This window comes from Pelophylax lessonae (genome assembly GCF_965119305.1).
Source record: "Pelophylax lessonae genome assembly, chromosome: 12".
NCBI lineage: Eukaryota > Metazoa > Chordata > Amphibia > Anura > Ranidae > Pelophylax > Pelophylax lessonae.
Window position 1 is genome coordinate 223,641,750 of NC_138779.1, and position 24,453 is coordinate 223,666,202.

Consider the following 24,453-nt stretch of genomic DNA (forward strand, 5'->3'; position numbering starts at 1 on the left):
GAGGGCCTGGGCTCTCGGGGGGCAAGAGGGTGGAGGGCCTGGGCTCTCGGGGGGGGAAGAGGGCCTGGGCTCTCCGGGGGGAGGAGGGTGGAGGGCCTGGGCTCTCCGGGGGGAGGAGGGTGGAGGGCCTGGGCTCTCGGGGCAGAGGGGGTCCAGGCTCTCGGGGCAGAGGGGGTCCAGGCTCTCGGGGCAGAGGGGGTCCAGGCTCTCGGGGCAGAGGGGGTCCAGGCTCTCGGGGCAGAGGGGGTCCAGGCTCTCGGGGCAGAGGGGGTCCAGGCTCTCGGGGCAGAGGGGGTCCAGGCTCTCGGGGCAGAGGGGGTCCAGGCTCTCGGGGCAGAGGGGGTCCAGGCTCTCGGGGCAGAGGGGGTCCAGGCTCTCGGGGCAGAGGGGGTCCAGGCTCTCGGGGCAGAGGGGGTCCAGGCTCTCGGGGCAGAGGGGGTTCAGGCTCTCGGGGCAGAGGGGGTCCAGGCTCTCGGGGCAGAGGGGGCCGGACAGTATAACACAAACGTGTAACACTGAAGGGAAAAAAAGCTTGCTGTCCAAACCAGAGTGTGTTACCATTGTATTGGACACAACTGAAACCAAATTCCACTTAATTTTTATGGAGGTGGAAGAGGCCCCTCCTTCACACCTGTGTTGTGGTTTTTATATGCTTTACCTGCACGGCTGGGGAGGGGTGGGTTACTGTCAACCAATCAATGGCTGCCAAAACAGACTGACCTATTGCCAGGAGTCATGTGGCTCCATACTAGGACACCGAGCCCGGATTGGCGGTAGACGAGTATAGAAAAACTTAGCAGCCTATCACAGATTAGTGGTAGTTTTGGGGTGGGGCAGAGCTGGTGATGAGAAAGGGGGCGGACACTAAGGGATCTGACACTCCTGGAAGTGTCAGTTCCCGAAGAAACTTTAAAGGTTTAGAGAATGAAGAAAATCAATCTGCAAACATGTGAGCGCACAATATTCACTACAAGGGTCCATCACCCCCCACCTCCCATCCATCCCACAAGCATAAAATTATGGGATAGATATTATTTTAAAGAACTTTGATTGCTAATTTGATATATTGTAAATAACTGGGGTTTCTCCCACATGTGCGCTCACCTGATGACCTCCAGCTCGGCGTTGTTCTCGGTGTAGGTGGTAAAGGCGGCACCTTTGCTCTTGGCGGCGTTGTGCACTGGAGTGGACTCAGAAGTAGAGAGGCCGTCGATCACATCCTGGGTACTCAGGTCAGTGCTGTCAGAGGCCGGCTCGGTGGCCCTCAGGGGCTGGTTATAGGACAGGGTGGTGTCCAGGGACGTCGTCATGTCCACCTCGGAGTCCTGGGTGAGCGGGTCGCTTGTGTCGGGTGTATCCGCCGCCGTGCCGGGCCCTGGGGTGACATCAGAAGACGACAGATCTTGTGTGAACGGGTTGTAGCGATGCATTGAGCTCCTCGTTTGTGATTGGGGGCGGTGGAGCACAAATGGCGGCGGGCGGGGGAAGCTGCTGCCATCATGGAGGTCTCCGTCTGTCACAGAACAGCACGAGAGAGACGGGTGACAGTCAGGGCAGGAAGAGGGGGGATGGTGGGAAAGGAACAACAAACCAATCCATCAATTATAGATTTCTAATACAGGAATTCAATAGGGGGGGGGGGGGAACAAACAAGACAGGACTGGCAATAAGGGGGCGTGGCTTTATGATTAAAAATTGAAATGGGGGGGGGGGGGGGGGGGGGTAACGTGTCCTGTCTACAACACCAGGGAAGAGAGAGCGGGGCTTTTCAGGGGCTACTTATAGATATTCACTTATATTTTATTATTCTATGCAGACATTTGTACAACCAAAACACAATAAAAGGATTTTTTTTTTGTCTGTAGACTTGTAGTCATATATATGGAAGCTCCACAAGAAGGACCCCCCCAGCTGCAGGCCGAATAAAATCTCATCTAGCCCCCCCCCCTTACATTACTAATCCCCAACAGAGCGGGCCCCCCACCATACATTACGGGTTCCTCAACAGAGCCCCCCCAATACATTAGGGGTTCCTCAACAGAGCCCCCCCAATACATTAGGGGTTCCTCAACAGAGCCCCCCCCATACTTTACAGGTTCCCCAAAAGAACCCCCCCTATACATTACAGGGTCCCCAACAAAGCCCCACTCTACTTTACGGGTCCCCAACAGAACCCCACAATACATTACGGGTCCCCAACAGAGCCCCCTCAAGACATTACCAGTCCCAACAGCACCCCCCCCCCGTATACATTACGGGTCCCCAACAGAGCCTCCCCCTATACATTACCGGTCCCCAACAGAGCCTCCACCCAATACATTACAGGTCCCCAACAGAACCCCCCAATACATTACGGGTCCCCAACAAAGCCCCCCTCTACATTACGGGTCCCCAACAGAACCCCCCAATACATTACGGGTCCCCAAGAGAGCCCCCCCAATACATTACCGATCCCAACAGAACCCCCCAATACATTACCGGTCCCAACAGCACCCCCCCTATACATTACGGGTCCCCAACAGAGCCTCCCCCTATACATTACCGGTCCCCAACAGAGCCCCCCCTATACATTACAGGGTCCCCAACAAAACCCCCCTCTACTTTACGGGTCCCCAACAGAACCCCCAATACATTACGGGTCCCCAAGAGAGCCCCCCCGATACATTACCGATCCCAACAGCACCCCCCCTATACATTACGGGTCCCCAACAGAGCCTCCCCCAATACATTACCGGTCCCCAACAGAGCCTCCCCCCAATACATTACCGGGCCCCAACAGAGCCTCCCCCCAATACATTACCGGTCCCCAACAGAGCCCTCCCTATACATTACAGGGTCCCAAACAGAGCTCCCCCTAGACCTTACGGGTTCCCAATAGAGTCCCTGCCCTTGCATCAGGGTCCCCAACAGAGCCACCCCCCCTTTTATATCAGGGTCACCATCAAACTCCCCCTTAAATCAGAGTCTGCCATTACATACACAGAGGGGGCTGCATCAGGGTTTTCCCCCCTACAGAGCCCCCCCTCTTCCACATCAAGGTCCCCAACAGAGCACCCCCTTGCATCAGGGTCCCCAACCGAGGGTCCCTATTAAATTCCCCCTTAAAACAGAGCCCTTTGAATCTGTGTATATTAAGCATATGCCACTGACTCTGGCCGCGGGACAGATAACATCTTATAGAGGGCCGATTGTGGCCCCCGGGCCGTAGTTTAGAGGGCCCCTGCTCTAGACTTGTGGGGGTAATATCGGGTAACGTCTATGGAAGCTGCACTGAAAACTCGGAGCGTTCACAGAATGACTACAAACTAAAGTCATGGAAAAATGCTTTGTATTGCTTTCGTTTGTTTGTCCAAAATCTCTAAATAAAGTTTTATTATAACAAATAAAGTGATGGAAAAAGTTTTATCCAAGCAGAACCTGAAGGTGGCGCTCTCTCTAGGGATGTGGGATTATTGCCAGTCTTGGTTACCCATCTACAATATAGAATTCTAGAACAATCCACACCAACCGCAGCCATAAAGAAAACAAAGGCAGACGCCCAGGCACAGCCCGCACGGGGAGGTTAGTAGGTCAGCTGGTTAATGAGGAGAACACAAACCACGAGAACGTCTCAATTAGCGATAACAGAATTATAGAGGAGGAGGAGGGGACTGTGAGATCCAGATTAAGGGGGGGGGGGGGGGGGGAGTCATCTTCATTTCTATGGCCATGGTTTTGGAATCGGAGGATGGATGAGCTCCTATAGGTGGGAGGGTCAGGTGACCACAAACCATTGGCCATATAGTAAATATAAGGTATGATAAGTTGGAGGGGGTTCTAGTGAGGGGTACAGAGGAGGGGACCCCTGACATAGAATTGATTCCCGGGATAGGTGAGAAATCTCAGCCCATGCAATCAGAATCTGCAGCATTGTCACGTGTTAGGTGGTTACCGAGGTTACCGAGCCAATCAGAGGCAGCGTGCGGGTAGGGGGTGGTAGGTGACAAAACACAGAAGAGAACGTGAGGAAAGCCGGGGGGGGGGGGGGGGGTTAAATGCAGAAGGGAAGGAAGAAGGGGTGTAAATGTACACACAAAAGAAATCACTTCAAGGTGATGGGATTAGTATCTGAAATAAGAACTGTCTGTGGATACACTGCAACTGACAAGTGAGAATGCAAAGTAGAGTCTCTGCAGGGCAACACAGACAGTTCTCATTTCACAAACTAAAGCAGAAGTGAGTAGGGGGATAAGGACAGAGGAGGACCAATGGGCCTCATGTATCGAAGGGTCATCACTAGGAGGAGTGGAGGAGATCTGTTATGTATAGAGGAGCAGAGGGCCACAGACAATGCTGGGTGGAGGTACGAGGAGTGGGGGACAACTGTTAGGTATATAGGAGGTGATGGCGCAGGACCACAGACAGTTATGGTTGGAGGTACGAGGAGTGGGGGACAATAGCCAGAGATTTAGGAGGTGATGGCAGAGGAACAAAGACAGTTCTGGTTGGAGGAGGAGTGGAGGACAACTGTTAGAGATATAGGAGGTGGTGGCAGAGGGCCACAGACAATGCTGGGTGGAGGTACAATAAGAGGGGACAACAGTTAGAGAGATAGGAGGTGACGGCAGGGGGCCACAGACAGCTCTTGGTGAGGGTACGAGGAGTGGAGCACAACAGTTAGAGATAACAACAGTTGTCCTGCACTCCTCGTACCTCCACCCAGAACTGTCTGTGGCCCCCTGCCGTCTTCTCCTATCTTTCTAACTGTTGCCCCCCTTTCATTGTACCTTCAACCAGAACTGTCTGGGGCCCTCTGCCATCACCTCCTACATACCCAACAGTTGTCCTTCACTCCTCGTACCTCCACCCTGCATTATCTGTGGCCCCCTGCCACCCCCTCCTATATCTCTAACAGTTGTCCTCCACTCCTCGTACCCTCACCCAGAACTGTCTTTGGCCCTCTGCCACCCCCTCCTATATACCCAACAGTTGTCCTCCACTCCCCTTACCTCCACCCAGAACTGTTGGGTATATAGGAAGGGGTGGCAGAGGGCCAAAGACAGTTCTGGTTGAAGGTACAATGAAAGGGGACAACAGTTAGAAAGATAGGAGAAGACGGCAGAGGGCCACAGACAGTTCTGGGTGGAGGTACGAGGAGTGGAGGACAACTGTTGTATATATAGGAGGTGAAGGCAGAAGGCCACAGACAGTTCTGGGTGGAGGTACGAGGAGTGGAGGACAACTGTTGGATATATAGGAGGTGAAGGCAGAAGGCCACAGACAGTTCTGGGTGGAGGTACGAGGAGTGGAGGACAACTGTTGGATATATAGGAGGTGAAGGCAGAGGGCCACAGACAGTTCTGGGTGGAGGTACGAGGAGTGGAGGACAACTGTTGGATATATAGGAGGTGAAGGCAGAAGGCCACAGACAGTTCTGGGTGGAGGTACGAGGAGTGGAGGACAACTGTTGGGTATATAGGAGGGGGAGGAACAGACAGTTCTGGGTGGAGGTACGAGGAGTGGAGGATAACTGTTGGATATATAGGAGGTGATAGCAGAGGGCCACAGACAGTTCTGGGTAGAGGTACGAGGAGTGGAGGATAACTGTTGGATATATAGGAGGTGAAGGCAGAAGGCCACAGACAGTTCTGGGTGGAGGTACGAGGAGTGGAGGACAACTGTTGGATATATAGGAGGTGAAGGCAGAAGGCCACAGACAGTTCTGGGTGGAGGTACGAGGAGTGGAGGACAACTGTTGGATATATAGGAGGTGAAGGCAGAGGGCCACAGACAGTTCTGGGTGGAGGTACGAGGAGTGGAGGACAACTGTTGGATATATAGGAGGTGAAGGCAGAAGGCCACAGACAGTTCTGGGTGGAGGTACGAGGAGTGGAGGACAACTGTTGGGTATATAGGAGGGGGAGGAACAGACAGTTCTGGGTGGAGGTACGAGGAGTGGAGGATAACTGTTGGATATATAGGAGGTGATAGCAGAGGGCCACAGACAGTTCTGGGTAGAGGTACGAGGAGTGGAGGATAACTGTTGGATATATAGGAGGTGATAGCAGAGGGCCAAAGACAGTTCTGGGTGGAGGTACGAGGAGTGGAGGACAACTGTTGGATATATAGGAGGGGGAGGAACAGACAGTTCTGGGTGGAGGTACGAGGAGTGGAGGATAACTGTTGGATATATAGGAGGTGATAGCAGAGGGGCCACAGACAGTTGTGGGTGGAGGTACGAGGAGTGGAGGACAACTGTTGGATATATAGGAGGGGGTGGCAGAAGGCCACAGACAGTTGTGGGTGGAGGTAGAGTCATGTTGTTCAGTTCAGGATGGAGTCAGGTACATACAGGACAGAGAAGGAAGAAGGAAGGGGAGAAGTCAGGAGGAGGCAATAAAGCAATATGGCTGTTCCCACCTTCCCAGTCTGTGCTGGGCACGGACCGCGCTGCAGGGTAAGCATCTCCAAAATCATAATCTACAGAGACCGGGGACAAAACAGCCGGGTTAGAAACAGTCGCTGCAGACGGCGTGTTACCGCACCATGTTCTGTGTGTGGCAATATACAATACAGTGCCCCCTAGTGGCGGACAGGTCAGTATGTCATTTTATGGACCCCCCAAAACAGATGTTTGTTCTCCTTACAGCCCATCTGAACTTTTAAGGAAGAGGGGGGGTAACATGATTTCAGTTCTGTTAACATAACATAATAGGAAGCTGCACAATCCCCCGGGGGGGGGGGGGGGGGGGGCGGGGGGCAAATGCATCAAAGAGAAGCCAAATGAAGTGTTCTTAACAGTACTGGAACAATAAAGTTATATTTATGCCCAACGGTGCAACTATTATGGTATGTTGACTGGTTTGGGAGGAGCTGAGATGGGGACAGTGGCGGACCCCTGAGCTGTACCAGGGATACTGCAAATAATAGGACCTCTGTAAATCCCTGGAGGACTCGGACATCGCCTGAGACTCCACCACTCACTATGGAGGCCAGCATTGTATGGAGAGGCCCGTACCTTCACTGGAGGGTGCGATGGCGCTGTCGTCCCACTCTAGGTTGGCGGAGTTTATGGAGTTGAAGGAATTGAGGGACAGGCTGTCAGAACCGCGGGTGTTGCTGGGGAGGCGGTCCTCAAAATCCAGGAGGTACTGCGGTTTGTAGTATTCAGGCATGTATGGAGCCAAATCCAAGTACGGGACGTCCTAGAGGGCAACCATTAACCAGAAAAACACCATCACATTAACGGTTCATTATATGGAAACAACCAGATTCTCAATGCTACTGCAGGAAATAGAAAGGATCCCCACGCTCTCATCCCACAATCGCCACGCCCTCCTCTCCCAATCACTTCCCAATCACCACGCCCTCATCCCCCAATCGCCTCCCAATCGCCACGCACTTCTCTCCCAATCGCCTCCCAATCACCAGGTCCTCATCTCCCAATCACCACATCCTCATCTCCCAATCGCCTCCCAATCACCACATCCTCATCTTCCAATCGCCTCCCAATCACCACGCCCTCATCTCCCAATCGCCTCCCAATCGCCACGCCCCCCATCTCCCAAACGCCACGCCCCCCATCTCCCAATCGCCACGCCCCCATCTCCCAATCGCCACGCCCCCCATCTCCCAATCGCCACGCCCCCCCATCTCCCAATCGCCACGCCCCCCATCTCCCAATCGCCATGCCCTCATCTTTAAAACAGCAATAAGAAATCCTGGAGAAAAGGGGGTATATCCCTCTGCCAATTGGACCATAAACCAAATGGTCATCACCCCAAAACACTCAAACGTGAAGTATAGAAAACACATGAAGGCACGGGGTGTTCAAGGATGACCAATCAGTATCAACACAAACAGATTAGTATATAAAAAAAAAATATACGTTTATTTTAGAATCATAGAAAGTACTCGCGTATCAATAATTATAATATATTAAAACTATAAAAGTCACATCGAAGACAAATGGTTTGTATCGCTTGCTGAGTCTACGTGTTTCGCAGTCACACCGCTTCCTCAGGACTGCATTTTAGGTGTAGCATATACTATACATGTACAAACTTCACTCTACAAATCAAAGGAGAACTGTAAATATCATAGGGAACATAACAAAACCTTTGTTTTTTAATGCAGTCTTTTGATTTGTACATGTATAGTATCTGCTACACTTGAAATGCAGTCCTGAATAAGCGGTGTGACTGCAAAACACGTAGACTCATGTGATACAAACCATTTGTCTTCGATGTGAGCTTTACATTTTTGTTACTTTGTAATTATTGATACATGAGAGTGTAATTTTTAGGATTCAATAATAAATTTATAATTTTTATATACTATTATGTGTGTTGATACTGGCTGATCATCCTTGAACCCGCCATGTCTATATACATTTTCTTTACATCATACTCCCTTAATGCCTCATCTGTACTCCGCCCCCCCAATCTCCAAATCTGTACTCCGCCCCCCCAATCTCCAAATCTGTACTCCGCCCCCCTCCCAATCTCCAAATCTGTACTCCACCCCCTCCCAATCTCCAAATCTGTACTCCGCCCCCTTCCCAATCTCCAAATCTGTACTCCGCCCCCCTCCCAATCTCCAAATCTGTACTCCGCCCCCCTCCCAATCTCCAAATCTGTACTCCGCCCCCTCCCAATCTCCAAATCTGTACTCCGCCCCCCCTCCCAATCTCCAAATCAGTACTCCGCCCCCCCTCCCAATCTCCAAATCAGTACTCCCCATACCAACTTCCGCAGTGTTTCTGTGCTACATTGTGTCTCATCTTTCCTGGTATTTAAACAGCAGCTATAAAAAGTTTAGTCCTCGCCCTGTATGTAATCAGTCTCTGCATCACAACACCCAAAAGACCTCCCTGCCCATTACTAGACTACCGAGTCAGTGGTGAGGGAAACAGACAAGCGGCCGGTGAGCTACTTTAATGAGTTGTGGATAACGAGCTGCCAGGGTGGAGTGATCATTCTAGAAGCATGCAGTGTAGAGTTTATCCTATACTCACTCATACTGGAATAGAATATCAATGTATCATTGTGGGGACAAAACATTTATTTGTTATTATTATTGAAGGTACGTGGAAGTCATTACCTGCCAGGTTTATATCGCCACCTACAGTAGGATTGGACACTGGCAAACAAAACTGTAGACCAGGGATATGCAAACCTTGGCCCTCCAGATGTTGCGGAACTACAAGTCCCATGAGGCATAGCAAGACTTTGACAGCCACAAATATAACACCTACAGTCAGAGGCATGATGGGACTTATAGTTTTGCAACAGCTGGAGGGCCACAGTTTGCATATCCCTGCTGTAGACCATCCCCAGGATAACCCCTCCTCTACCCAGAATTCCTTAGTTTTGTAAGAAGCGGTATCAGGAGCATGACCATAGACACAAAAGTAGTGGGACCAGTGTCCTTCAATGGACTCCAAGAAAAGAGGTTTATGGTGTCTTACTCGTGTCCTAGGGGGATGGAGGTCGTCCTCAACTCTTGGAACAGTCCATCCATTTTGCTTCTGATATCTTTATCATTTTCTCTGAAGAGTCATGTTCGGGATTTTCCCCATTGGTTTGTTCGAGGTATAGGTCTTCTTCAGTAGTCTTTAGAACATAGAGTTCCTCTGCGTTCCTGGATCCTTTGGATTGGGCCAGTTGGGGCTTATGGCCCCATTTTTTTTTTTTTTACACCAATTTTTGGTCTTCATTCTACTGGGAATTCTCTGCTGGGTTATAATTCCTAATGAGGGGGGGGGGTTCTCCTACTTGTTGACCATGGGTCAGGTTCTAGTTTTTCCTCGTCATGGCTCTTGGGTTGGATACGGTTTACCGGCTTCCCACTTCTGGTCTGGCTGGTGTCTTCTGCGGTGTTATGACATTCTTCGCAGTAACCTCTATCTTATTCCTCAGGCATAGTTCTCCATCTTCTCCTCGTAGAGTTAGTTCTTACCAAGTGGTGGTTTTGGCCTTATTTGGTGCCAGCTTTGGGGATTGGTCCCTCAGACGACTCCAGACAGTCCCCAGTCCTCGTTTACATTGGGCCCGATAGCGGTTGTTTGCAGTTTTCCACATCTTGCTTGGGCTGATTTTGGATGTGCCACCAGTTAAAAAGGGAACTTTACATTACCTAGCCCCCCCTTTTTTTTTTTTCTTACCCCCCCCCTTTTTATTTCTTACCCCCACTTATCTGTCTGCAGGTCCTGCACATTTAAGGTATTCAACCGCCCAGTGGATCCAGCATTGTCCTGTTGAGATCCGCTTCTTCTCTGCACCCCCCTAAGTCCCACGCCGTCATCTTCTGTGATGTCATCGGTAAGCTGCCAGCTCTTCCAGGTTGACTGATGACACGCCGTCTGGCCCTGCCACCTCCTCCTTTCCCTCTGAAGGGCTATGCAATGTACATATCCCAGGAGGCGATGCGGGTAAGTGTGGGTCATTCGTCTAGATCAGCGATCCTCAAACTACGGCCCTCCAGCTGTTGCGGAACTACACATCCCATGAGACACTGCAAAACTCTGATATTCACAGACATGACTTGTAGTTCCTGAACAACTGGAGGGCCATAGTTTGAAGACCCCTGGTCTAGATGAATGACGTGCACAGGGGAGGGGGGGCAGGCCAGGTCATTTTTACAAAAATTAAAGGACAAGAAAAAAAAATGCCCAATTTCTGTAGTGGAGGAGAGGAGGGGTGGATGGGAGGCAACACGTCCTGGAGGGTAAATTTCCACTTTAATGACTGGAGTGCTGCAATGGAGAAGGACAAAGATCGTACTTACCATAAAACCCTTTTCCTGGAGTCCATTGAGGTACACCGGTCCCACTCCTTTGTGTCTATGGTCCTACTCTCCGTACGATTCCTTACAAAACTGAAGCATGCTGGGAAAAGGGGTGGGTCCTCCTGAGCTGGCCTATAGTTTTTTTGCCAGTGTCCAATCCTCCCGAAGGCAGCACCATAACCCAACAGATAATAACTTGGGTGCTGCAATGGACAAGGAGGACAATCATGGTTGTACTCACCATAAAACCTTTCTTTGGAGTCCATTGAGGGAAACCGGTCCCACAGGTCTATGGTCATGCCTTCAGTACCGCTTATTACAGAACTGAAGCATGCTGGGAAAAGTGAGGGGCTGGCTGGCATTGTTAGTTTGCCAGTGTCCAAGCCTCCTGTAGGCAGCACCATACCTCAATGTGTCCCTCAGTGGAGAACAAACAGATTATAAGCCCCAATTAGGCACAACCCCCTAGAGCAGTGGTCCTCAACCCTGGCCTACAGGGCCCACTAACAGGCCAGATTTTCAAGATAACTGAAATACATCCCAGGTGATATCATTTGCTGCTCAGTGATTGCAGTACTCTAGTCTGCATCTCCCCAAGTTAATACTTAAAATCTGGCCTGTTAGTGGGCCCTGTAGGCCAGGGTTGAGGACCACTGCCCTAGAACACAGAAGGAAGATTGGTCAATTGATCCTCCTGGTTTATCCCCAGTGGCTGAGGCTCCGGCGTTTAGCTGGTGGAATTGGTGGGATACACCCAGGGATGGACACTTGGGGTGCTGGCTGTTTGTGTCCCGGGCATTCCTCCAGCCGGACATGCTGCCAGCAGAGGGGCCGGACATGCTGCCAGCAGAGGGGCCGGACATGCTGCCAGCAGAGGGGACGGACATGCTGCCAGCAGAGGGGACGGACATGCTGCCAGCAGAGGGGGCCGGACGTGCTGCCAGCAGAGGGGGCCGGACATGCTGCCAGCAGAGGGGGCCCGAACATGCTGCCAGCAGAGGGGACGGACATGCTGCCAGCAGAGGGGGCCGGACATGCTGCCAGCAGAGGGGGCGACGCCGGGACATGCTGCCAGCAGAGGGGACGGACATGCTGCCAGCAGAGGGGACGGACATGCTGCCAGCAGAGGGGGCCGGACATGCTGCCAGCAGAGGGGGCCGGACATGCTGCCAGCAGAGGGGCAGGGTGATGCCCCGGTGTCCTCCAACCACAGCTAAACCTCCAGTGTAAAAGAAGCCTTCCAGAACCCCCCATAGAATCACACACATCCAGAACCCCCCATAGAATCACACACATCCAGAACCCCCCCCATAGAATCACACACATCCATCCATCTACTCACCAGCTCCAGCTCGAATCGGATAAATTCCAGACCAGAGACGAGGGTGAGGAAGAGGGTGAGATGGTCATGGCTGCACACCAGGGCGTTCCTAGAACAAAGGGGAGGGGAATGCAGAGGATGAGGCAGAAAGAGGTTCCGGGAGGGGGGTGGGGAGATTTGGGGGGGGGGGGGGCGGCACTTACTTGTAGTAATATTTCTGTAACAGACTTTGATTCTCCTGGAACAACCTCAGGTAACTCTCCAGGGAATTCTCATTGAGCGCCAGATAGAGCCAGGCCCGACCTGCCGGGAACATGGATAGGAATAACACAAGAGACCCTACAGAGAACATCCGAGCCAATCAGAATCAACCCCGCCCCCCCCCCTCCCTACCCCAACCGCCAGCTCTGTACTACACTACACAACAGAGCTATAGAAATGTACAATAATGTGTGACTGTGGGGGAGGGGACATTAGAGTGTAAGCTCCTCTGGTGAAGAGACTGATGTGACTGTGGGGGGAGGGGACATTAGAGTGTAAGCTCCTCTGGTGAAGAGACTGATGTGACTGTGGGGGGAGGGGATATTAGAGTGTAAGCTCCTCTGGTGAAGAGACTGATGTGACTGTGGGGGAGGGGACATTAGAGTGTAAGCTCCTCTGGTACAGAGACTGATGTGACTGTGGGGGGAGGGGACATTAGAGTGTAAGCTCCTCTGGTGCAGAGACTGGTGTGACTGTGGGGGAGGGGACATTAGAGTGTAAGCTCCTCTGATACAAAGACTGATGTGACTGTGGGGGAGGGGACATTAGAGTGTAAGCTCCTCTGGTACAGAGACTGATGTGGGGGGGGGAGGGGACATTAGAGTGTAAGCTCCTCTGGTACAGAGACTGATGTGACTGTGTGGGGGAGGGGACATTAGAGTGTAAGCTCCTCTGGGGGGATATTAGAGTGTAAGCTCCTCTGGGGGGATATTAGAGTGTAAGCGCCTCTGGGGGGATATTAGAGTGTAAGCTCCTCTGGTACAGAGACTGATGTGACTGTGGGGGAGGGGATATTAGAGTGTAAGCTCCTCTGGTACAGAGACTGATGTTACTCACTGCGGCCCAGGAGAGTGGCCACATGCTGCTGTTCCTCGATTTGTTTCACGGCCTCCCTGCGGGTAAAATGAACGACCAGCACCCAGTACCCGGAGGAGATGTCCTGTAACCTGCGGGGGAGGAGAGCGGAGAGCACTTAGTGTTGGTCTGTCTGTGTCTTCCATACAATCATAAAGGGGGAGGAGCTTAGAGCGGAAATTATCGTATAAAGTGAACCCGTCACCTATCCAGTGTTAAAGGGGTTGAAAACAAACCGGGTCAATGTGTACAGTGCTAGCACTGATCACTGTATTAGTGTCACTGGTGATGTCAGTGGCAGTAAGTCCGTCCCCCCCTCCCCCCCAGTGTTAGTTAGTGTCAAACTGTCCGCCGCACTATCACAGTTCCAATAAAAGTCTCTGATCACCATCATCAGTAGTGAAATAAATAAATCCAGTATATGATACTTTGTAGACGCCGTACATTTCATGCAAACCAGGGTGGATTAAATGGAGACTTTTTATAAGCAAATTAAATAAAATCCCCTCCCCCCCCCGATGCAAAACCAATTCATTTACACTTATTGGGATTTTTTTCATCTAGCAGAATACATTTTGGCTAAAATGAAAGAAGAAATTTGATTTTTAAAATGTTTTTTTTTTTAATTGGTTTTATATCAGAAAGTGGAAAAAAATGTCCCCCCCCCCCCAAATTTTCTGTCTTTTTTTTTTATCTAGATCGCAAAAAAAAATAAAAACCGCAGTGGTGATCAAATAGAACCAAAAGAAAGCCGTGTGTGAAAAAAATGATATAAATGTAATTTGTGTGCAGCGTTGCATGACCGCGCAATTCACTTCCAGAAGATTTATCTTGGCAGTGAAGGGTGAGGTCGGGGCTGCAGCCATGTCAGTAGTGGGAGGGGCAGTATAAGACCACGGATGGTGAAAGCTGAAGCGTGATTGGTCAGGGAGTCTCACCCGTAGAGCAGCGCGTGGTCCAGGTGTTCGCAGAGCCTCTGCAGGACGCGGTCGTGGTTACGAATGGCGGGCGTCTCATCCTCACATGCGGCAAAGTAACTCTGTAACTGAGAAGAGAAGAGAGGTCAGGAGAGGCGGAGACCCCCCCCATGTATGAGAGATGCAGAGACCCCCCCCAATGTATGAGAGACGCAGAGACCCCCCCCATGTATGAGAGACGCAGAGACCCCCCCCCCCATGTATGAGAGACGCAGAGACCCCCCCCATGTATGAGAGATGCAGAGACCCCCCCAATGTATGAGAGACGCAGAGACCCCCCCCCCAATGTATGAGAGACGCAGAGACCCCCCCCCAATGTATGAGAGACGCAGAGACCCCCCCCCCCAATGTATGAGAGACGCAGAGACCCCCCCCATGTATGAGAGACGCAGAGACCACCCCCCCATGTACGAGAGACGCAGAGACCCCCCCCCAATGTATGAGAGACGCAGAGACCCCCCCCCCATGTACGAGAGACGCAGAGACCCCCTACATGTACGAGAGACGCAGAGACCCCCCCCCAATGTATGAGAGACGCAGAGACCCCCCCCCCCATGTACGAGAGACGCAGAGACCCCCCCCCATGTACGAGAGACACAGAGACCCCCCCCATGTACGAGAGACGCAGAGACCCCCCCATGTATGATGCAGAGACCCCCCCCCCCATGTACGAGAGACGCAGAGACCCCCCCCCCAATGTATGAGAGACGCAGAGACCCCCCCCCCCCATGTATGAGAGACGCAGAGACCCCCCCCAATGTACGAGAGACGCAGAGACCCCCCCCATGTACGAGAGACACAGAGACCCCCCCCCCCCATGTACGAGAGACGCAGAGACCCCCCCATGTACGAGAGACACAGAGACCCCCCCCCCATGTACGAGAGACGCAGAGACCCCCCCCATGTATGACGCAGAGACCCCCCCCAATGTATGAGAGACGCAGAGACCACCCCCCCATGTACGAGAGACGCAGAGACCCCCCCCCAATGTATGAGAGACGCAGAGACCCCCCCCATGTATGAGAGACGCAGAGACCCCCCCCCCAATGTACGAGAGACGCAGAGACCCCCCCCCATGTACGAGAGACACAGAGACCCCCCCCCCCATGTACGAGAGATGCAGAGACCCCCCCCCATGTACGAGAGACGCAGAGACCCCCCCCATGTACGAGAGACGCAGAGACCCCCCCCCCGATGTAGAGAGACGCAGAGACCCCCCCCCCGATGTATGAGAGACGCAGAGACCCCCCCATGTACGAGAGACGCAGAGACCCCCCCCCGATGTACGAGAGACACAGAGACCCCCCCCATGTACGAGAGACGCAGAGACCCCCCCCCCGATGTATGAGAGACGCAGAGACCCCTCCCCCATGTACGAGAGACGCAGAGACCCCCCCATGTACGAGAGACGCAGAGACCCCCCCCAATGTACGAGAGACGCAGAGACCCCCCCCCCCCCATGTACGAGAGACGCAGAGACCCCCCCCCCGATGTATGAGAGACGCAGAGACCCCCCCCCCCATGTACGAGAGACGCAGAGACCCCCCCCCATGTACGAGAGACGCAGAGACCCCCCCCCTATGTACGAGAGACGCAGAGACCCCCCCCCTATGTACGAGAGACGCAGAGACCCCCCATGTACGAGAGACGCAGAGACCCCCCCCCCCCCCCAAGTACGAGAGACGCAGAGACCCCCCCCCATGTACGAGAGACGCAGATACCCCCCCCAGATGTACGAGAGACGCAGAGACCCCCCCCCCATGTACGAGAGACGCAGAGACCCCCCCCCCCCCCGATGTATGAGAGACGCAGAAACACCCCCCCATGTTCGAGAGACCCCCCCCCCATGTACGAGAGAAGCAGAGACCCCCCCCAGATGTACGAGAGACGCAGAGACCCCCCCCCCGATGTATGAGAGACGCAGAGACCCCCCCCATGTTCGAGAGACGCAGAGACCCCCCCGATGTATGAGAGACGCAGAGACCCCCCCCGATGTATGAGAGACGCAGAGACCCCCCCCATGTTCGAGAGACGCAGAGACCCCCCCCATGTACGAGAGACGCAGAGACCCCCCCCCATGTACGAGAGACGCAGAGACCCCCCCCCATGTACGAGAGACGCAGAGACACCCCCCCCCCCCCCCCCGATGTACGAGAGACGCAGAGACCCCCCCCCCCCATCTGGTCATCTCACACGGACATCACTGGTCTGGGCATCCCTCCCCCATGTACAGAGACCGCATGATGGTGGATCACAGAGTCCCAACTACATCAGAGGTCTCTGGTCTCCCCGATGTATGAGAGACGCAGAAACACCCCCCATGTTCGAGAGACCCCCCCCATGTACGAGAGACGCAGAGACCCCCCCCCCCATGTACGAGAGACGCAGAGACCCCCCCCGATGTACGAGAGACGCAGAGACCCCCCCCATGTACGAGAGACGCAGAGACCCCCCCCCCCCCGATGTACGAGAGACGCAGAGACCCCCCCCATGTACGAGAGACGCAGAGACCCCCCCCCCCCCGATGTACGAGAGACGCAGAGACCCCCCCCCCCCATGTACGAGAGACGCAGAGACCCCCCCCCATGTACGAGAGACGCAGAGACCCCCCCCCATGTACGAGAGACGCAGAGACCCCCCCCCCCGATGTACGAGAGACGCAGAGACCCCCCCCCCCGATGTACGAGAGATGCAGAGACCCCCCCGATGTACGAGAGACGCAGAGACCCCCCCAATGTACGAGAGACGTAGAGACCCCCCACCAATGTATGAGAGACGCAGAGACCCCCCCCCCCCGATGTACGAGAGATGCAGATACCCCCCCCCAGATGTACGAGAGACGCAGAGACCCCCCCCCCCCATGTACGAGAGACGCAGAGACCCCCCCCGATGTATGAGAGACGCAGAGACCCCCCCCCGATGTACGAGAGATGCAGATACCCCCCCATGTATGAGAGACGCAGAGACCCCCCCCCCATGTTCGAGAGACGCAGAGACCCCCCCATGTACGAGAGACGCAGAGACCCCCCGATGTATGAGAGACGCAGAGACCCCCCCCCATGTTCGAGAGACGCAGAGACCCCCCCCATGTACGAGAGACGCAGAGACCCCCCCCCCCCGATGTACGAGAGACCCCCCCATCTGGTCATCTCACACGGACATCACTGGTCTTGGCATCCCTCCCCCATGTACAGAGACCGCATGATGGTGGATCACAGAGCCCCAACTACATCAGAGGTCTCTGGTCTCCTCATTGTGCTGCAACCTTAACCCACCCCCAAATTATCCTCCCAGCATGGAGGTATAATAATGGTATATATTATATATGGGGGGGGTTTGGGCAGGCCTGGAATGAGAGGAATAATAATATGGGGGGGAGGGGTGCCAGGCCTGGACTTGCTCCAGAATAAAGGGACTATAGTGCTGGAACACGGTCGATGCTTCGGTGAATCCCTGATCCAAAGTTGTGACTCTGGAGTTGTACCGATGTGATTGGAGCCTTACCAGGACGGGGCTTCATTCACATGGCTGTACTGATCTGTACATCTGCACAGGAGGCACAGCAGCTCCATGCAGGCAATGACATGGACAAGCACATTGGGAGTGTATATCCATTGGGGAGCAGGCAATGGATGGGGGCGCAGTTTGTCTGCATTGGACCCACGTGGATGTACACTTTGGGATGTCCTTGCATTGGACCCACGTGGATGTACACTCCAGGATGCGCTTGCATTGGACCCACGTGGATGTACACCCCCGGGATGTCCATGCATTGGACCCACGTGGATGTACACCCCGGGATGTCCATGCATTGGACCCACGTGGATGTACACCCCGAGATGTCCTTGCATTGGACCCACGTGGATGTATACTCCGGGATGCTCTTTCATTGGACCCACGTGGATGTACACCCCGGGATGTCCATGCATTGGACCCACGTGGATGTACACCCCGAGATGTCCTTGCATTGGACCCACGTGGATGTATACTCCGGGATGCTCTTTCATTGGACCCACGTGGATGTACACCCCGGGATGTCCATGCATTGGACCCACGTGGATGTACACCCCGAGATGTCCATGCATTGGACCCACGTGGATGTACACCCGGGATGTCCTTGCATTGGACCCACGTGGATGTACACCCCGAGATATCCATGCATTGGACCCAGGTGGATGTACACTCCAGGATGTCCTTGCATTGGACCCACGTGGATGTACACTCCGGGATGTCCTTGCATTGGACCCACGTGGATGTACACCCCGAGATATCCATGCATTGGACCCACGTGGATGTACACTCCGGGATGCGCTTGCATTGGACCCACGTGGATGTACACTCCAGGATGTCCTTGCATTGGACCCACGTGGATGTACACTCCAGGATGTCCTTGCATTGGACCCACGTGGATGTACACTCCGGGATGTCCTTGCATTGGACCCACGTGGATGTACACTCCGGGATGTCCTTGCATTGGACCCACGTGGATGTACACCCCGAGATGTCCATGCATTGGACCCACGTGGATGTACACCCCGGGATGTCCATGCATTGGACCCACATGGATGAACACTCCGGGATGTCCTTGCATTGGACCCACGTGGATGTACACTCCGGGATGTCCTTGCATTGGACCCACGTGGATGTACACCCCGAGATGTCCATGCATTGGACCCACGTGGATGTACACCCCGGAATGTCCATGCATTGGACCCACATGGATGAACACTCCGGGATGTCCTTGCATTGGACCCACGTGGATGTACACTCCGGGATGTCCTTGCATTGGACCCACGTGGATGTACACTCCGGGATGTCCTTGCATTGGACCCACGTGGATGTACACCCCGAGATGTCCATGCATTGGACCCACGTGGATGTACACCCCGGAATGTCCATGCATTGGACCCACATGGATGAACACTCCGGGATGTCCTTGCATTGGACCCACGTGGATGTACACTCCGGGATGTCCTTGCATTGGACCCACGTGGATGTATACTCCGGGATGTCCTTGCATTGGACCCACATGGATGAACACTCCGGGATGTCCTTGCATTGGACCCACGTGGATGTACACCCCGAGATGTCCATGCATTGGACCCACGTGGATGTACACCCCGGAATGTCCATGCATTGGACCCACATGGATGAACACTCCGGGATGTCCTTGCATTGGACCCACGTGGATGTACACTCCGGGATGTCCTTGCATTGGACCCACGTGGATGTATACTCCGGGATGTCCTTGCATTGGACCCACATGGATGAACACTCCGGGATGTCCTTGCATTGGACCCACATGGATGTACAACCCCGGAATGTCCATGCATTGGACCCACGTGGATGTACACCCCCGGGATGTCCATGCATTGGACCCACGTGGATGTACACCCCGGAATGTCCATGCATTGGACCCACGTGGATGTACACCCCGGGATGTCCATGCATTGGACCCACATGGATGAACACTCCGGGATGTCCTTGCATTGGACCCACGTGGATGTACACTCCGGGATGTCCTTGCATTGGACCCACGTGGATGTACACCCTGGGATGTCCTTGCATTGGACCCACGTGGATGTACACTCCGGGATGCGCTTGCAGATGTCTGCAGCCGGCTGCCTGTCATTGGCTGTACGGAGCACCAGGTGATGGCGGCACCGCGCTCCGGTGTTTGGGTCGCTATAATTGCACTGCGATCACACGGAGCCAAACAGAACAGCAGCAACCTCCTCCTCCGTCTCCCCGCCATGGCTGTGCGCTGACTGGAGACGCCAAGCTGGTTCATCAGGTCTGACATTACGAAACTATTTATGTGACAATCCGGGTGTGGCCAGAGAGAAAATCCTTACAGCAAATTCACATCATTCCCTGGCCCAAGGAGCTTACAATCTAAGATCCCGAACTGACATATTGGAGACCATTTAGAGTGGAGCCAATTATCCTCCCAGCATGTCTGTGGATTGCGGGAGGAAACCCTGCACAGGAGGAGAACATGCAAACTCCATGCAGATCCCAACCTGACTGCCATTTATAGGATTCCGACCAACAACAACGTAACCCAACACAGCCAATCACAGCAATCCAATCACATGAAGGCCAGTCAGGGCGCCCCCCACTGTACACACAGCTGGTAATAAGAGGTGCTGATTGGATAATCTGACTGGAGTGGGGGGGACCCATCACACACATGGGGGGGGAACCCGGCACACCCCCACCCCTCAGGGGGGGAACCCAGAACACACAACAGGAATAAAAATGGTATATAATATATGGGGGGGGGGGGCCTGGAATAAGAGGCACAATAATTGTATATATTATATATAGGGGGGGGCAGGCCTGGAATAGAAGGAATAATAATGGTATATAATATATATGGGGGGGTCTGGAATAAGAGGAATAATAATGGTATATATTATATGGGGGGGGGGCATGGAATAGAAGGAATAATAATGGTATATATTATATAGGGGGGGGCAGGAATAATAATAGAATATATTATATGGGGGGGGCATGGAATAGAAGGAATAATAATAGTATATATTATATTGGGGGGGGGGGCTGGAATAAGAGGAATAATAATGGTATATATTATATGGGGGGGGGGCATGGAATAGAAGGAATAATAATGGTATATATTATATAGGGGGGGGCAGGAATAATAATAGTATATATTATATGGGGGGGGGCATGGAATAGAAGGAATAATAATGGTATATATTATATATTGGGGGGGACAGGCCAGGAATAATAATAAATGGTATATATATATATGGGGTGTCTGTCCAGGAATAATAGTGGTAAATATTATATGGGGGGGGGCATGGAATAGAAGGAATAATAAAAGTATTATATAGGGGGGGGGGCCATGAATAATAATATTATATATTATATGGGGGGGGCAGGGAATAAGAGGAATAATAATGGTATATATTATATATTGGGGGGGGGGGACAGGCCAGGAATAATAATAAATGGTATATATATATATATGGGGGTGTCTGTCCAGGAATAATAGTGGTAAATATTATATGGGGGGGGGCATGGAATAGAAGGAATAATAAATGTATTATATAGGGGGGGGGCCATGAATAATAATATTATATATTATATGGGGGGGCAGGGAATAAGAGGAATAATAATGGTATATATTATATATTGGGGGGGGGGCAGGAATAGAAGGAATAATAATAGTATATATTATATGGGGGGGGGCAGGGAATAAGAGGAATAATAATGGTATATATTATATATTGGGGGGGGGGGGCCAGGAATAATAATAGTATATATTATATGGGGGGGGGGGAGGCAGGGAATAGAAGGAATAATAATGGTATATATTATATATGGGGGGGGGGGGGGGGGTCAGGCCGGCAGACGGTGAGCTCACACATGACGACGTGTTCCGATTGGTCACACCGACCCAGAATAAGGAACTTCTCACCACAACAGCTGCAGTCACGAGACCACATGGCAGAGGAGACTTAAAGGGCCGGATTGGGCCTCAGCTGATTACACGGCGTACACCGGGAGGGGGGTGTAAAGGGTCCCCCCCCCCGCAGGGAGAGACGCAGACATAAAACCACTGCCGGCCTTTTTTATGATCACCCAACAAGGAGGGAGAACTCTGACCACAGGGGCCAACCATGCCGGATAGATTATTATTTAGGATTACAGCGCAGGCTGCAATAAACCATAAAATCTGATAATAAATCCATCGGTCATGTGACTTCCGGAATCTTCTTCCAGATCTGTGCAGGAATCCAATGTGAGACTTCCTGTAATAAAGACCGCCCACTGCTGCCCCCTCTCCTTGTGCAGGGTGACTGGTCTTGTCTCCCCTCCTGTAGTGGGTGGAGCCTGCTGAGCCCCTCCCCTAGCTCTGCTCTCTCTCCTTATGCAGGGTGACTGGTCTTGTCGCCATCCTCTCCCGTAGTGGGTGGAGCCTGCTGAGCCCCTCCCCCAGCTCATCTCTCTCCCCTTATTCAGGGTGACTGGTCTTGTCGCCACCCTCTCCCGTAGTGGGTGGAGCCTGCTAAGCCCCTCCCACAACCCTGCTCAGGCTATGTACAGCACAGGGATGATGTCACCTCTGTATTCGGAAAAAGGTAAAAATCTGAGTTTGCAAGTGAATTTCCATCATAAGTGGCTATTATATATATACACACACACGTTTTTGGAAAACGATCGATCCCGCATGGTGGGGAGACCGCGACAATTCACCGGGTTCAGCGAACAACTGAATGATAGAGAAGAGTCTTCTGCAGATTCGGTTTTGTAGTGAACTTCTATGACAGCGGACCCCCCGCACATCCGCCGGCCGTATTCCCTCCAGCCGACCCCCAGCACATCCGCCGGCCGTATTCCCTCCAGCCGACCCCCAGCACATCCACCGGCCGTATTCCCTCCAGCCGACCCCCCGCACATCCGCCGGCCGTATTCCCTCCAGCCGACCCCCAGCACATCCGCCGGCCGTATTCCCTCCAGCCGACCCCCAGCACATCCACCGGCCGTATTCCCTCCAGCCGACCCCCCGCACATCCGCCGGCCGTATTCCCTCCAGCCGACCCCCAGCACATCCGCCGGCCGTATTCCCTCCAGCCGACCCCCAGCACATCCACCGGCCGTATTCCCTCCAGCCGACCCCCCGCACATCCGCCGGCCGTATTCCCTCCAGCCGACCCCCAGCACATCCGCCGGCCGTATTCCCTCCAGCCGACCCCCAGCACATCCACCGGCCGTATTCCCTCCAGCCGACCCCCCGCACATCCGCCGGCCGTATTCCCTCCAGCCGACCCCCAGCACATCCGCCGGCCGTATTCCCTCCAGCCGACCCCCAGCACATCCGCCGGCCGTATTCCCTCCAGCCGACCCCCCGCACATCCGCCGGCCGTATTCTCTCCAGCCGACCCCCAGCACATCCGCCGGCCGTATTCCCTCCAGCCGACCCCCCGCACATCCGCCGGCCGTATTCCCTCCAGCCGACCCCCAGCACATCCGCCGGCCGTATTCCCTCCAGCCGACCCCCAGCACATCCGCCGGCCGTATTCCCTCCAGCCGACCCCCAGCACATCCACCGGCCGTATTCCCTCCAGCCGACCCCCAGCACATCCACCGGCCGTATTCCCTCCAGCCGACCCCCAGCACGTCCGCCGGCCGTATTCCCTCCAGCCGACCCCCAGCACATCCACCGGCCGTATTCCCTCCAGCCGACCCCCAGCACGTCCGCCGGCCGTATTCCCTCCAGCCGACCCCCCGCACATCCACCGGCCGTATTCCCTCCAGCCGACCCCCAGCACATCCACCGGCCGTATTCCCTCCAGCCGACCCCCAGCACGTCCGCCGGCCGTATTCCCTCCAGCCGACCCCCAGCACATCCGCCGGCCGTATTCCCTCCAGCCGACCCCCAGCACATCCACCGGCCGTATTCCCTCCAGCCGACCCTCAGCACATCCACCGGCCGTATTCCCTCCAGCCGACCCCCAGCACGTCCGCCGGCCGTATTCCCTCCAGCCGACCCCCAGCACATCCGCCGGCCGTATTCCCTCCAGCCGACCCCCAGCACATCCACCGGCCGTATTCCCTCCAGCCGACCCTCAGCACATCCACCGGCCGTATTCCCTCCAGCCGACCCCCCACACATCCACCGGCCGTATTCCCTCCAGCCGACCCTCAGCACATCCACCGGCCGTATTCCCTCCAGCCGACCCCCCACACATCCACCGGCCGTATTCCCTCCAGCCGACCCCCAGCATGTCCGCCGGCCGTATTCCCTCCAGCCGACCCCCCGCACATCCACCGGCCGTATTCCCTCCAGCCGACCCTCAGCACATCCACCGGCCGTATTCCCTCCAGCCGACCCCCCACACATCCACCGGCCGTATTCCCTCCAGCCGACCCCCAGCACATCCGCCGGCCGTATTCCCTCCAGCCGACCCCCCGCACATCCACCGGCCGTATTCCCTCCAGCCGACCCTCAGCACATCCACCGGCCGTATTCCCTCCAGCCGACCCCCCACACATCCACCGGCCGTATTCCCTCCAGCCGACCCCCAGCACATCCGCCGGCCGTATTCCCTCCAGCCGACCCCCCGCACATCCACCGGCCGTATTCCCTCCAGCCGACCCCCAGCACATCCACCGGCCGTATTCCCTCCAGCCGACCCCCCACACATCCGCCGGCCGTATTCCCTCCAGCCGACCCCCCACACATCCGCCGGCCGTATTCCCTCCAGCCGACCCCCCACACATCCACCGGCCGTATTCCCT

At 54.3% G+C, this 24,453-nt stretch overlaps 1 protein-coding gene across 5 annotated transcripts in view; it reads right to left on the reverse strand.

The window, feature by feature from the left end:
• The window catches only part of PLEKHM2 (pleckstrin homology and RUN domain containing M2), a 40,233-nt gene that overhangs the window by 11,742 nt on the left and 4,038 nt on the right, over positions 1-24,453 (reverse strand). Inside the window, exons 2-8 of one of the 5 annotated variants that reach the window (XM_082273092.1) lie at positions 14,143-14,249; positions 13,187-13,296; positions 12,292-12,391; positions 12,110-12,197; positions 6,998-7,184; positions 6,400-6,459; positions 1,105-1,375 (exon numbers count right to left, since the gene is read on the reverse strand). In XM_082273092.1, the coding sequence (XP_082129218.1) occupies positions 1,105-1,375; positions 6,400-6,459; positions 6,998-7,184; positions 12,110-12,197; positions 12,292-12,391; positions 13,187-13,296; positions 14,143-14,249 (923 nt within the window). Of the gene's footprint in view, positions 1-1,104; positions 1,514-6,399; positions 6,460-6,997; positions 7,185-12,109; positions 12,198-12,291; positions 12,392-13,186; positions 13,297-14,142; positions 14,250-24,453 lie in introns of all 5 variants that reach the window. The other 4 variants (XM_082273089.1, XM_082273090.1, XM_082273093.1 and 1 more) reach the window with 4 other exon arrangements.